At 49.7% G+C, this 15,689-nt stretch overlaps 1 protein-coding gene across 1 annotated transcript in view; it reads left to right on the forward strand.

Annotated features, from left to right (window-relative positions):
- DYSF (dysferlin) overlaps positions 1-15,689 on the forward strand; it is a 301,818-nt gene that overhangs the window by 228,162 nt on the left and 57,967 nt on the right. The window contains exons 44-47 of the mRNA XM_060247222.1: positions 2,519-2,674; positions 6,082-6,173; positions 11,531-11,701; positions 13,254-13,396. Coding sequence (XP_060103205.1) covers positions 2,519-2,674; positions 6,082-6,173; positions 11,531-11,701; positions 13,254-13,396 — 562 coding nt within the window. The remainder of the gene's footprint in view (positions 1-2,518; positions 2,675-6,081; positions 6,174-11,530; positions 11,702-13,253; positions 13,397-15,689) is intronic.

Below are 15,689 nucleotides of genomic sequence, written 5' to 3' on the forward strand. Positions count from 1 at the left end.
GTTTAGGCCACCTTTTCTAGGCCCCTCTCCATGTGGAGCAAGCAGTGCTGTCCCTAGATAAGGCTGCTTGGTCGTTCAGGGTGCTGCCGAAAGATGCTTTCGTCTCCGGGTTAGCATCAGGCGACCAATATCCTGAACCGCCTACATGCAGGATCGGGACTGCGGCTTCCAGTGGCACCTTCCACCTGCCGTTTCGCCCCTTGCCTATCGCTGCAGGACTTGATGCGTTGTGAGTTGTGTGTGTGGATATGCCCTTCAGGCCTGCGCAGAGGAATTTTTTAGGTGAAGCGCAGTGTGCGCGGTACTGGCTCTACCCTTTCACCTGGGGGTCATCTGCCATGGCCCAGTAAGCCGGGACGCCGGCAGTGAGTCCTCCAGGTGGTAGGTGTTACATTAACGAGCCTGCCCATCCGGTTATACCGCCGGACAATTCGGTCGCACCATGACGTAGCAAACTCTGTGAAAACGGGGGGGACCAGCGAGAAGGTGTTGCTACGGATGCAGTAATGCAGGAGAGGCCATTGCAGTGACCATCTGCCAGGCATAGCCAGACAGTGACCACGCGGCGTTCACTACACCGGGAGAGGAGAGGCTATGTATTGCGCATGCACTTTCCCTGGGGGGGTAGGATTCCCAGAGGGAGCCCACCCCCCACCACCCCACCCCAAATACCCCTGGATAAATTCTCCATTATACCCTACGGGAACCGGTCTCCATAGGGAATAATGGAGTGCCCAGCAGACATTTCCCTTCCCCCTGACTTTCTGATGACCCTGAAGCAGGGGGAGGGTCTCCAAACTGGGGGATCCCCTGCCCCCACCTGGGGATTGGTAACCCTAAGTGAGGGAATATCCCATAGCTATCAGCCTGCGGTGGACACATAGGGATCTATGGGGGAAGATGATCTTTTAGACCTGTGTTCGAGTCCGTGAAGGGCTGAGCGCATAACCAGAGCATTGAACCAGACATGGAAACAAACTGGCAGTCCATGTGGCTGTTTTAAAGAGCCACGATCTAGTACTTCCTGACTGTTAGAGCAATTCCTCTGTGGAACAGGCTTCCTCCTCGGGAGGTGGTGGGCTCTCCTTCCTTGGAGGTTTTGAAACAAAGATTCAGTGGCCATCTGAAAGCAATGAAGATCCTGTGAATTTAGGGGGAGGTGTCTGTGAATTTCCTGCATTGTACAGGGGGTTGGACTAGATGACCCTGGAGGTTCCTTCCAACTCTAGGATTCTATTAGGAAGAACTTCCTGACTGTTAGAGCGGTTCCTCAGTGGAACAGGCTTCCTCCTCGGGAGGTGGTGGGCTCTCCTTCCGTGGAGGTTTTGAAACAGAGGCTAGATGGCCATCTGACAGCAATGAAGATCCTGTGAATTTAGGGGGGGGAGTTTGTGGGTTTCCTGCATTGTGCAGGGGGTTGGACTAGATGACCCTGGAGGTCCCTTCCAACTCTAGGATTCTATGAACTTTCTGACTGTTAGAACGATTCCTCAGTGGAACAGGCTTCCTCCTTGGGAGGTGGTGGGCTCTCCTTCCTTGGAGGTTTTTCAACAGAGGCTAGATGGCCATCTGACAGCAATTAAGATCCTGTGAATTTAGGGGGAGGTGTTTCTGAGTTTCCTGCATTGTGCAGGGGGTTGGACTAGATGACCCTAAAGGTCACTTCCAGCTCTAGGATTCTATTAGGAAGAACTTCCTGACTGTTAGAGCGGTTCCTCAGTGGAACAGGCTTCCTCCTCGGGAGGTGGTGGGCTCTCCTTCCGTGGAGGTTTTTAAGCAAAGCTAGATGGCCATCTGACATCAATGCAGATCCTGTGAACTTAGGGGGAGGTAATTGTGAGTTCTCTGCATTGTGCAGGGGGTTGGACTAGATGACCCTGGAGGTCCCTTCCAACTCTAGGATTCTATTAGCAAGAACTTCCTGACTGTTAGAGCGGTTCCTCAGTGGAACAGGCTTCCTCCTCGGGAGGTGGTGGGCTCTCCTTCCGTGGAGGTTTTGAAACAGAGGCTAGATGGCCATCTGACAGCAATGAAGATCCTGTGAATTTAGGGGGAGGAGTTTGTGGGTTTCCTGCATTGTGCAGGGAGTTGGACTAGATGACCCTGGAGGTCCCTTCCAACTCTAGGATTCTATGAACTTTCTGACTGTTAGAATGATTCCTCAGTGGAACAGGCTTCCTCCTTGGGAGGTGGTGGGCTCTCCTTCCTTGGAGGTTTTTCAACAGAGGCTAGATGGCCATCTGACAGCAATTAAGATCCTGTGAATTTAGGGGGAGGTGTTTCTGAGTTTCCTGCATTGTGCAGGGGGTTGGACTAGATGACCCTGGAGGTCCCTTCCCACTCTATGATTATAGTCCTGACCTCTGACAATAATTTAGCTGCCGCCTTCTGAAGTAGCTGAAGTTTTGGGGCTGTATTGGGGCAGCTCCATGTAAAGGGATGTGTGGCTATAGGAGGGGGGGACAGGAGAGGCCCGCAGGGCACTGATGACAGAACTGCTTCCCGGCTTTGTCTGCAGGGCTCCTTCAAGATCTACCCTCTGCCGGATGACCCCAGCGTGCCCGTCCCCCCTCGCCAGTTCCACCAGCTCCCAGCCAGGGGGCCCCAGGAATGCCTCCTCAGGGTTTACATCATCCGGGCCTTCGATCTCCAGCCGAAAGACTTGAATGGAAAGGTAAGAAGACCCCCATGGATGGCCAGGTGCAAAGTGATGCACTTTGGGGCCAAGAATTCCCGCTACAAATACAAGTTGATGGGGTGTGAACTGGCAGAGACTGGCCAAGAGAGAGATCTTGGGGTCGTGGTAGATAACTCACTGAAAATGTCAAGATGGTGTGCGATTGCAATAGAAAAGGCCAACGCCATGCTGGGAATTATTAGGAACAGAACTGAAAACAAATCAGCCAGTATCATAATGCCCCTGTATAAATCGATGGTGCGGTCTCATTTGGAGTACTGTGTGCAGTTCTGGTCACGCACCTCAAAAAGGATATTATAGCATTGGAAAAAGTCCAGCAAAGGGCAACTAGAATGATTAAAGGTTTGGAACACTTTCCCTATGAAGAAAGTTTAAAACGCTTGGGGCTGTTTAGCTTGGAGAAACATCAACTGCTGGGTGACATGATAGAGGTTTACAAGATTATGCATGGGATAGAGAAGGCAGAGAAATAAGTACTTTTTCCCCTTTTCTCACAATACAAGAACTTGTGGTCATTCCATGAAATTGCTGAGCAGTCGGGTTAGAACAGATAAAAGGAAGTACTTCTTCACCCCAAGGGTGATTAACACATGGAATTCACTGCCACAAGAGTTGGTGGCGGCTACAAGCATACCCAACTTCAAGAGGGGAATGGATAAGCATATGGAGCAGAAGACCATCAGTGGCTCTTAGCCACATGTATTATTGGAACTCTCTTTCTGGGGCAGTGATGCTCTGTATTCTTGTGCTTGGGGGGGGCACAGTGGGAGGGGCTTCTAGCCCCGCTGGTGGACCTCTTGATGGCACTTGGGATTTTTTTTGGCCACTGTGTGACCCAGAGTGTTGGACTGGATGGGCCACTGGCCTGATCCAACAGGGCTTCTCTTATGTTCTTATGTGACACAGAGTGTTGGACTGGATGGGCCATTGGCCTGATCCAACATGGCTATCTTATGTTCCTAAGGAAGGCTCCATTAAATGCTGACCAGTCCCCCCCCCCGCCACTCCCCACAGAGATACTCATCTAAACTGTGCTTAGAAGACACCTAGTTTTTTATTTATTTTTTAATTTGTATTCCGCCGCTTCCCACAAGTGGGCTCAGGGCGAATAACAACAAAAGTTAAAACAATTAAAAACTCCAAGCTAAAACCACGGGATACAATAAAACAAACGACATATGTGTTGCAGGCGACAGTTTCCAATTGGGCGCATTATATATATCCGTGCAACTGTAGGCCCAGAGGTGGAATAATAGATTAAGATAAGATTAAAATGAGATAGCATTAATCCAGGTAGGGCCCGGATCTCCATGGGGAGCTGATTCCACCAGGCCGGGGCCAAGGCCAAAAAGGCCCTTGCCCTGGTTGAGGCAAGTCGGACATTCTTTGGGCCAGGGACGGCCAGGAGATGCTGGGAAGCGGAATGCAGGGGTCTCTGGGGCGCGTATGGGGAGAGGTGGTCCCACAGGGATGTCGGTCCCAGGCCGCGTAAGGCTTTAAATGTTAAGACCAAAACCTTGGGGAGGCCTTGCTGTTCTTGTCCTGGGAATCCCGTTCTGTTACCTGGGTTAGGAGCAAAAAGCTGTATTCGATGTTTATCCTGGAATTCTTCATGCTCTAGAGTTTAGGCAGCCACCCCTTTTAGGCCATTCCTGTGCCTTGTTTACTTCCATGAGACATAGGAGGGGTGTCAAACATGCGGCCCGGGGGCTGAATCAGGCCCCTGGAGGGTTCCTATCAGGCCAGTGGGCAAGTCTGCTCCCTTCTCTGTCATGGCTGGCTTTGCCAGTCTTGCTCAATTGTAAAGGAGTTACAAAGCAAAGCCTCTATTTTCTCCATTGGCTGAGGCTCCTCCCTTGAGGAGGAAGGGGAGGAAGGAGAGCTTGCTTTGCCAGGCTCTCTCAATCACACAGTGGAGCTACTAAACCAAGCCTCTTTTCCTTCTACTGGCTGAGGCTCCACCCCCTCCTCATCCCCAGGGGAGGGAGGGAATGAACCGGTGCTTCCTTTGCCCAGTTCCCTCAATCACATGGGAGAGATACAAAATCTTTAATTGTGTCTGTGTCCTTTATAAAGTTTATATCTCCGCTACCTGGCATTACATTTCATGAAAGGATAATCAACAAACCCCTCTCCGTGCAAACTCAAAAATACAAAGAATTAACAATGTATATATTTACTGGCAAATCCAAACAATAGTAATATCAGTAATATACATGATGTACAGTAATCAGGGGATCATACAGGAAAATATCCATCCACAATGTGCTCTGCTCCCGCTGTTCTGACCAATGTCCAAAATTAATTTGTAATTAATGAAAGTCCGATGACTGGAGAACCGATCCAAAATTGTTTTGGGTCAAATAGCCCTTCTTCCAGGGACCGTCTTCTCAAATAATAGACTGCAGTAGGTTAAAAGTGCTGGAAATCAAGTACTATAATTCACTGTATCTCATTGCTCCTGGATTTCTCAACTATAGTCTTAATTCACAGTGGAACATTTCTACAAATTACCTTCATGTCAGCGTTCGCACGGAGAGGGTTTGGTTGATTATCCTTACAGTCGTTCCTCCATGGTCCTGGTAGTTGGTGACGTTTGTTGTTGTTCAGTCGCACAGTCGAGTCCGACTTTTTGCGACCCCCTGGACCAAGTCACGCCAGGCCCTCCTGTCTTCCACCATCTTCCGAAGTCTGCTCAAATTCGTGTTTGTCACATCAGCAACACTGTCCAGCCATCTCATCTTTTGCCGTCCCCTTCTTCTTTGGCCTTCTGTCTTTCCCAGCATCAGGGTCTTCTCCAGGGAGTGCTTCCTTCAGGATTTGAGCTTTGTGACCCCCTGGACCAAGTCATGCCAGCCCTCCTGCCTTCCACCATCCTCCAAAGTCTGTCTGTTACATCAGTAACGCTGTCCAGCCATCTTCTCTTTTGCCGTCTCCTTCTTCTTTTGCCTTCTGTCTTTCCCAGCATCAGGATCTTCTCCAGTACATGGTCCAGCCCGACAAGGTCATAAATGTCAGATCCAGCCCTCATAACAAATGAGTCTGACGCCCCTGGGATATAGAATCGTGGTGTTAGAGATGGAGGCCGAGACCTTCGCCTGATGCCCTTTCCCTAATGTTGCTTCCTAGCATTAGTACATAGAGGTTTGCCACTTCTGAACATGGGGGTTCCCTTTAGTCACCATAGCCTAGTAGCCACGGATGGAGCCCTCCTCCAGGAATCTGTTTAACCCCCTTTTAAAGCCATCTACGCTCACAGTCGTCATCACCGTGTCATCAGGGATCCCTTGGTCACCTGGCCGCGACGTTCAAAGTCGATTGCAGACTGTGGGCCTGTTGCAGAGAACTCCCTTTCTCCGCCCCTCTTTTCTTCTCCTCTGCAGTGTGACCCTTACGTGAAGATTTCTGTGGGGAAGAAATCCATCACTGACCAGGATCATTACATCCCTTGCACTCTGGAGCCTGTCTTTGGGAAGTAAGTGTCACCTTTGCAGCTATCCTCAATTGAAGACACTCTCCTGGTTGTACTTAGGGATAAGGTCTTCTATTGATAGACAGAACTCAGACCCCTCCAAGGAAGTGCCAGAACGAAAGATGTCGGTGCAGGACACAGGTTATATTCCTTATCTGGAACCGTTACAGCATCCCTCCTAAATTCCAGCTTCTGAAAACACACCTTGGCGAAATCACTTCGTTCTCACAGCGGAGTTAGGTACAAACGGTTTGTGATGTCTTTATCTCCACAGCTCGAAAGCGAAGGGCTTGTGCTGTCTGCAAGTGTGGGGTGCAACATTCGTGTTTCGGTACAGAGCAGAGCTTACAGTAGGCCCTGTAAGAAGAGCCCTGTAAGCTCTTGGAGGATTGGCTACATTAGGAAGGTGCGGCCTATTATGCAAAGGAGTTGCTGCTACAAAAAAAGCCCTGTTACAGAATAGACAGTGAGCTACAGCAAGCCAGCATAACAAAACACGAATGCTTTGCAAAGGTTATTAGATGGCAAGAACATTTGCCAGTGAGAGGGCATTTGACCTCCAAGCATTTGTGTGTGTGTGTGTGTGTGTGTGTGCGCGCATATGTGCATGCTGGGGGTAGAGATATTCCTAAGAGGAAGACTAAGCACAGGAGGGTGAAAGGAATGCAGGGTCTTGTAGTGCCAACTGACCCCTTCAAACTCCTCAGAGCTGCTGTCCCTTTCTTGCCTTATCTTCAGGCTGGGCATCCCCCTGGGAACTCAGAGCAGCCCGTTTTGCACGGAAGGGACTGTGGCTGCCTTCTGGGTCCCCAACCTTTTTGACCTCAGGGATCAGTTTTGTGGAAGACAATTTTTCCACGAACCAGGCGGAAGGGGGGATGGTTTTGGGATGATACAATTGTGCAATTTTTTTCTATTGGTCTGGTGTGGTGGTTAAGGGTGTGGACTCTTATCTAGGAGAACTGGGTTTGATTTTCCATTCCTCTACTTGCAGCTGCCGGAATGGCCTTGGGTCAGCCAGAGCTCTCTTATCTGGGAGAACCAAGTTTGATTCCCCACTCCTCCACTTGCACCTGCTGGAATGGCCTTGGGTCAGCCATAGCTCTCTTATATGGGAGAACCGGGTTGGATTCCCCACTCCTCCACTTGCAGCTGCCGGAATGGCCTTGGGTCAGCCAGAGCTCTCTTATCTGGGAGAACCAAGTTTGATTACCCACTCCTCCACTTGCACCTGCTGGAATGGCCTTGGGTCAGCCATAGGTCTTGCAGAGTTGTCCTTCAATGGGCAGCCTCTGGGGAGAGCTCTCTCAGCCCCAGCCACTTCACAGGGTGTCCATTGTGGGGGAAAAGATAAAGGAGATTGTAAGCCACTCTGAGACTCTGAAATTTGGGGTGGAGGGCGGGATATAAATCCAATGCCTTATTATTATTACTACTACATTGTAGTATATAATGAAATAATCATACAACCCACGGACCAGTTGCTAACTTGCCACGGACCTGGGGACTGGGGATGCCTTTTCTGGGGATATGATCACCATCTTCAGGCACTTGAAGGGCTGTCATATAAAAGATCGTGCAGAATTGTTTTCTGTGGCCCCGGAAGGTAGGACCAGAATCAATGGGTTGAAATTAAATAAGAGTTTCCGGCTCAACATTAGGAAGAACTTCCTGACTGTTAGAGCGATTCCTCAGTGGAACAGGCGTCCTCCTTGGGAGGTGGTGGGCTCTCCTTCCTTGGAGGTTTTTAACAGAGGCTAGATGGCCATCTGACAGCGATGAGGATGCTGTGAATTTAGGGGGAAGTGTTTGTGGGTTTCCTGCATTGTGCAAGGGGTTGGACTAGATGACCCTGGTGGTCCCTTCCAACTCTATGATTCTATGAACTCCCGTGGAGGTCCTGCCTGCCTGACTCCCTGGCAGATGTCGCCAGCCCTGGCAGTTCCACGGTCTGCTCCAGCTGTCCAGCCGCTCGATTCCAGCCTCGCCAGCTGTTCAGAAAACGTTTTGAGCTTTTATGAAACTCTGCAAATTCTTGTCAAAATATTGGGAAGCGCCTGGGCCAAGAAAGTAGCCTGATTATTGTTATTACCGCAATCCCGTGATCGTTAGCGTGGGGGCGACGAAGAAACAAAATACCAGGGAATCACACAGATTAGCGCGAAATCTCCAGCCCCAACAGCCAACGGATAATGCCAACTTTCCTCTAAAAACATCATTTTCAATCCTGCCTTCACAAACCCCAAGAAAATGAGATGCTATAACCCAAACTATCCTGGCCCAGGTTGTATTTCAGTCACTGCTGTCTTGATGGAGCTTGAGGAAGCAGAATTTTGACAGCTGTCAGCAGGCCTCAGATTCAGCAGCTCCTGAACCTTTCTGAGGGCTCCCCCTCTTCCTCCCCACCTACCTTGTTCATTGAAAAGCAGCTGCAGCTGCATAACAATCCCTAGATTAGGAGAGCAGGCAGCCAGCCAGCCAGCCACTAGGGGCTTTGTCACACCCCAAGCGGCCCTCATGAACCCCTGGAGAAGCCCGCGCCACCCTTTCTCCACTTCTGATGTGGTTTTGGGTAGTGGGCGGCTTGCTGGCCTTTTGACCGGAGGGGGGACAGCCAAGGAGAGCCGCAGGTGAGTGAGGCCTGCTTGGGCTGGTTGGATCTCTAGCCAGCTCAAGCAGGCCTCACTTGCCCGGGGCTCTTCTTTCTTGCATCAGGTTGCTTTTGGCTAGTGGGGGTGCAGCTAGGGTTGCCAAGTCCTGTTCAAGAAATATCTGGGGGCTTTGGGGGTGGAGCCAGGAGACATTGGGGTGGAGCCAGGAGCAAGGTTGTGGCAAGTATGACTGAACTCCAAAGGCAGTTCTGGCCGTCACATTTAAAGGGACCGCAGACCTTTAAAATGCCTTCTCTCCATTGGAAATAATGAAGGATAGGGACACATAAGAACATAAGAGAAGCCCTGTTGGATCAGGCCAAGGGCCCATCCAGTCCAACACTCTGTGTCACACAGTGGCCAAAAAAATTATATGTATATATACACACATATATATACACACTGTGGCTAATAGCCACTGATGGACCTCTGCTCCATATTTTTATCTAACCCCCTCTTGAAGCTGGCTATGCTTGTGGCCGCCACCACCTCCTGTGGCAGTGAAGTCCACATGTTAATCACCCTTTGGGTGAAGAAGTACTTCCTTTTATCCGTTTCAACCTGTCTGCTCAGCAATTTCATCGAATGCCCATGAGTTCTTGTATTGTGAGAAAGGGAGAAAAGTGCTTCTTTCTCTACCTTCTCCATCCCATGCATCTCTATCATGTCAACCCTCAGTCGACATTTCTCCAAGCACCTTCTTTTGGGGCTCATAGTATTGGACCCCCTGGTCTAATCTTTTTGAAACATGGGGGGTATCTTGGGGAGAGGTACTGGGTGCTATACGGAAAATTTGGTGCCTCTACCTCCCCCCTCCACCTGGGGATTACACAACAAAAAATGCGAGCTATTTACCAATTTACTAAGAAGTATAGAGAAATCAGTCCAAAACATGTTTGGTGTAGTGGTTAAGTGTGCGGACTCTTATCTGGGAGAACCGGGTTTGATTCCCCACTCCTCCATTTGCACCTGCTGGAATGGCCTTGGGTCAGCCATAACTCTCTTATCTGAGAGAACCAGGTTGGATTCCCCACTCCTACACTTGCAGCTGCTGGGATGGCTTTGGGTCAGCCAGAGCTCGTATCTGGGAGAACCGGGTTGGATTCCCCCCTCCTCCGCTTGCAGCTGCTAGCATGGCCTTGGGTCAGCCATAGTTCTGGCAGAGGTTGTCCTTGAAAGGGCAGCTGCTGTGAGAGCCCTCTCAGCCCCACCCACCTCACAGGGTGTCTGTTGTGGGGGAGAAAGGGAAAGGAGATTGTGAGCCGCTCTGAGACTCTTCGGAGTGGAGGGCGGGATATAAATCCAATATCTTCTTCTAAATCCAATATCTTCTATTCAAGTCCCAAAGTAGCGTGGTGACAAGCCAATCGATTAAGTACTTGTTTCTTTCCAGTCTTCATCAGACTTGAATGTACGTGTTTGGGACATTTGGACTGATTTCTATATACTTCTTAGTTAACTGGTCACAAGCTTGCCTTTTTTGTTGCGTCATCCATTATAGTGACGTCTCTCGGATTGCATTCTATCCCACCTGGGGGTTGGCAACCCTAGGGGCAGCATATGCTAATGCGTTATGCTAATGAGCTCTGTCACCGATTTCTCTACAAAACCACCCCTGGCTATCAGTCACATTTTTGTCCCGCCTTTCCCCAAAGAATCCCAGACTGCTGTGCTTGGTTTTGCCCTGGTCTATTTGATCCTCACAGTAACCCTGTGGGTTAGGTGAGGCTGACGGAAGGATTGGCTCAAGGTTATCCAGTGAGCTTCCATGGTATGAGGGGGGACTTGAACTTGGCTCTCCCAGATCTCCCAGAGAAGGGAGGGGCTGTCGCTTAGAGACGGAGCCTCTGCTTGGCACACAGAAGGTCCCTGGCTCGATCCCCAGCATCTCCAGTTAAAAGAACCAGGCAGGAGGTGACATGAAAGTTCTCTTCCTAAGACCCTGGAGGGTCGCTGCCAGCCTGAGTACAAAATAGTTTGGGGGGAGGTGCTGTGGGTTAGTGGAAGACCCTCTTCTTTCCATGCAGAAGGTCCCAAGTTCAGTCCCCAGCATCTCCAAAAAAGGATCAGATTATCTGAAAACCTTTCTCTGCCCTGGGACCCTGGAGAGCTGCTGCCGGTCTGAGTAGGCAATGGCAGGGAGGGTTTTTTTGTAGCCGGAACTCCTTTGCCTGTCAGGCCGCACCCCCCTGATGTAGCCAATCCTCGCAGAGCTTACAGGACTCTTAGTACAGGGGCTACTGGAAGCTCCAGAAGGATTGGCTGCATCAGGAGGGTGTGGCGTACAATGTTCCCTCTGAGCTGCAGAGTCTTGTGAGCCAAAATTCTACTTTGTGAGCTACTGGCATTAAAGTTGGGAGCTGCTGCGTACATTAGTTTGTTCTAGGGCCATTTTTCCTGAGCTTAGACAAAAAAACCCCACAAAGGTGTGAGCCGTGGCTAAAAAACTGTGCGCTAGCTCACGCTAACTCAGCTTAGAGGGAACGCCGGTGGCCTAATAAGCAAAGGAGTTCCTGCTACCAAAAAAGCCCGGGGCAATAGTGAGCTGGAGGAACCAGTGGTCTGATTCTGATTGGTGTGGTCATGCTTGATCCTAACCCAGCACTAAAGCCACGATGCACTGTGCTGGCTAAAGAAGTCTGGCACGTGGCATCTTGGTCTGTATTTGGTGCTTTCCCGAGCGACAGAAGCCTTCCTGTCTCCCTGCAGGATGTTTGAGCTGAGCTGCACTTTGCCCCTGGAGAAAGACCTGAAGATCTCCCTCTATGACTACGACCTCCTGTCCAAGGATGAGAAGATCGGGGAGACCACCATCGACTTAGAGAATCGATTCCTCTCCAGATTTGGAGCCCGCTGTGGCCTGCCCCAAACATACTGCACGTAGGTTCTCTGGGGGCCAGGGTGTTAACATTAAGCCATCTGATGTAAGGGGCCGGGAGGGATCCTTCTCACTGTTCCAGAGGATAAGAACATAAGAGAAGCCATATTGGATCAGGCCAGTGGCCCATCCAGTCCAACAATCTGTGTCACATAAGAACATAAGAGAAGTCATGTTGGATCAGGCTAGTGGCCCATTCAGTCCAACACTCTGTGTCACATAAGAACACAAGAGAAGCCATGTTGGATCAGGCCAATGGCCCCTCCAGTCCAACACTCTGTGTCACATAAGACCATAAGAGAAGCCCTGTTGGATCAGGCCAGTGGCCCATCCAGTCCAACAGTCTGTGTCACATAAGAACATAAGAGAAGTCATGTTGGATCAGGCCAGTGGCCCATTCAGTCCAACACTCTGTGTCACACAGTGGCCAAAAAACCCCGGTCTTCTGGAGCTGAGCTGGTGTTTTTTGCTGCATGCCCAGAAGTTCCAGGTGTTGCTTGAGACTTCGAGGCACTGCTCCAAGGACTCCCAAGGACAACTGGCAGGATGGTTATTGTTGTTCTTGGTGTTCTTTAGATCATAAGAACAGAAGAGAAGCCATGTTGGATCAGACCAATGGCCCATCCAGTTCAACACACTGTGTCTCACAGTGGCCAAAAAAGCCAGGTGCCATCAGGCAGTCCACCAGTGGGGCCAGGACACTAGAAGCCCTCCCACTGTTGCCCCCCCACAAAGCACCAAGAATACAGAGCCTCACTGCCCCAGACAGAAGAACATAAGAGAAGCCATGTTGGATCAGGCCAATGGCCCATCCAATCCAACACTGTGTCTCACAGTGGCCAAAAACACCAGACACCATCAGGAGGTCCATCAGTGGGGCCAGGACACTAGAAGCTCTCCCACTGTGCCCCCCAAGCACCAAGAATACAGATCATCACTGCCCCAGACAGAATGTTCCATAAGAACATAAGAGAAGCCATGTTGGATCAGGCCAATGGCTGCTGTGTCACACTGCCTCGTTGGCTGGCTTGGAGAAGGCATTTGTCTCTTTAAGTCACTTCTTCAAGCCAAGACATCTGGCAGAGAATGCATTTAAAGTTAAAGTTGCTACCTTTCCACCTCTCTCTCCCTCTTCCATCTTCCTTCCTTCCTGTTAGAGAGTCAGTTTGGTCTAGTAGTTAAGTGTGCGGACTCTTATCTGGGAGAACCAGGCTTGATCCCCCACTCCTCCACTTGCAGCTGCTGGAATGGCCTTGGGGCAGCCATAGCTGTGGCAGAGGTTGTCCTTGAAAGGGCAGCTGCTGGGAGAGCCCTCTCAGCTTCACCCACCTCATAGGGTGTCTGTCGTGGGGGAGGAAGATGAAGGAGATTGTGAGCTACTCTGAGATTCAGAGTAGAGGGCAGGATATAAATCCAGTATCATCATTGTCTTCTTCTTCCTCCTCCTCCCCGCTCCTGTCTTCTGGCTCTCAAACATCTGATATTTATACTACATGGCTCTTATGTTAATCAAGTCTGGCCACCCCTGCCCAAATCTGTTTTCTCTCCCTCCAGTTCTGGCCCCAACCAGTGGAGGGACCAACGGCGGCCCACTCAGCTGCTCCACCTCTTCTCCTTGCATCACAACTGCAAGGCTCCCATCTATAAGTCGGACCGGATCGTCTTCAGGGATGAAGCCTACAGCCTCGCCGACTTGGGTAAACCTCTAGCTGTCTGCTGTGGGGGGGGGGGAGGTGTAGAGGAGATTGTGACCGCTCTGAGACTCTGAGATTCAGAGTATAGGGTGGGATATAAATCCAATTTCTTCTTCTTCTTAAGAACATAAGAGAAGCCATGCTGGATCAGGCCAGTGGCCCCTCCAGTCCAACACTCTGTGTCACATAAGAACATAAGAGAAGCCCTGTTGGATCAGGCCAATGGCCCATCCAGTCCAACACTCTGTGTCACACAGTAGCCAAAAAAAATGTATGTATATACACACACACACACTGTGGCTAATAGCCACTGATGGACCTCTGCTCCATATTTTTATCTAACCCCCTCTTGAAGGTGCTATGCTTGTGGCCGCCACCACCTCCTGTGGCAGTGAATTCCACATATTAATCACCCTTTGGGTAAAGAAGGACTTCCTTTTATCTGTTTTAACCTGTCTGCTCAGCAATTTCATCGAATGCCCACGAGTTCTTGTATTGTGAGAAAGGGAGAAAAGTACTTCTTTCTCTACTTTCTCCATCCCATGCATTATCTTGTAAACCTCTATCATGTCACCCTGCAGTCGACGTTTCTCCAAGCTGCTGCTTCTTCTTCTTCTTCCTTGAGTCGACATGTGCATTGCAATATTATCTACCTCTCCAAGACCTCTTTCCATTTAATGTCAGCCGGTTCAGACACCATCAGCATATATTTAAAATTAACTTACTTTGTTCCAGTGTACATGACTTACACTGGCCTCTACAGGCTATCATTTGCCATGCTGTTGCTTGCTCACCCCATTTGTGGAGGTCCTCTTGGAGCTGTTCACAGCCATCCTTGGTTTTCACCATCCTGAATGACTGGGTGCCATCTGCAAACTTGGGCACTGCACTCCTCACCCCTCGTTCCAGGTCATGGATGAATAAATTAAGTAGAACCAGCCGTAGTACTGATTCTCATGGGCAGGGGTGGAATTCTAGCAGGAGCTCCTTTGCATATTAGGCCACACACCTCTGATGTAGCCAGTCCTCCAAAGAAGTTACAAAAAAGACCCTTGTAAGCTCTTGGAGGATTGGTTACATCAGAGGTGTGTGGCCTAATATGCAAAGGAGCTCCTGCTAGAATTCCACCCCCGCCCATGGGACCTCACTGCTTACTTTCCTCCATTGCAATAACTGTCCATATTGCAAACTGCCTCATATTGTTTAACCATTTTTTTTTGTAGTTTTAAAGATTTTTTTGGAATTTCTTTCTGTGGCCCCGAAAGGTAGGACCAGAACCAATGGGTTGAAATTAAATCAGAAGAGTTTCCGGCTCAACATTAGGAAGAACTTCCTGACCGTTAGAGCGGTTCCTCAGCAGAACAGGCTTCCTCCTCGGGAGGTGGTGGGCTCTCCTTCCCTGGAGGTTTTTAAGCAGAGGCTAGATGGCTATCTGATAGCAATGCAGATCCTGTGAATTTAGGGGGAGGTGTTTGTGAGTTTCCTGCATTGTCAGGAGGTTGAACATATGAACATATGAAGCTGCCTTGTACTGAATCAGACCCTCAGTCCATCAAAGTCAGTCTTATCTACTCAGACTGGCAGGGGCTCTCCAGGGTCTCAAGCTGAGTTTTTTCATGCCTATTTGCCTGGACCCTTTTTCGTTGGAGATGCCGGGGATTGAACCTGGGACCTTCTGCTTACCAAGCAGATGCTCTTCCACTGAGATAAATACACAATAGTACAGTCAAACAGTTAAAACAGATAAAAAAATTAAACAGTTAAGCCATTATCTTAATGCTCTTCTTGATTCGTGACTGTCAGCTTCTTTTTGGCCTTAACTTGCACTCCATTTTATTCTCCTTTTCGGGACCAGACTTCCACTTTTCACAGAGAGCCAACTTGCCTTTTATGGTTTGTTTGAGTTTTCTGGTTAACCGCAACTGGTCTCCTCTTTGAATTTTGCAGTCTGATCTGGTCTGCTTCTTTCAGTAGCTTCCAAGTGTCCCAAAGAGATTTGGCCCTCTTTTCCCTCAAGTAGCAAGAAAGTTTCCTCCTCTGAATTCCAAGGCGGCCATGCTGGAGTTGGAGGGAAACCTTCCATTCACAGAATTGCTGAACTCAATAATGGTTCAGCAGGACTCACCTCTGAGCACCATTCAGCGTCCAGACTAGAGCTTCCTCTGCCCATGCTGGTTCCATGGCTAACTGTTCCAAGGCTGGGTCACTTATGGGATGTCTCTTGGCCACATCCTGAACATTCATCTGCCCAGATTGGAATAGCGGTGAAGTGCGTGGACTCTTATCTGGGAGAACC

This window comes from Heteronotia binoei, chromosome 9 (genome assembly GCF_032191835.1).
Source record: "Heteronotia binoei isolate CCM8104 ecotype False Entrance Well chromosome 9, APGP_CSIRO_Hbin_v1, whole genome shotgun sequence".
Taxonomy (NCBI): Eukaryota; Metazoa; Chordata; class Lepidosauria; order Squamata; family Gekkonidae; genus Heteronotia; species Heteronotia binoei.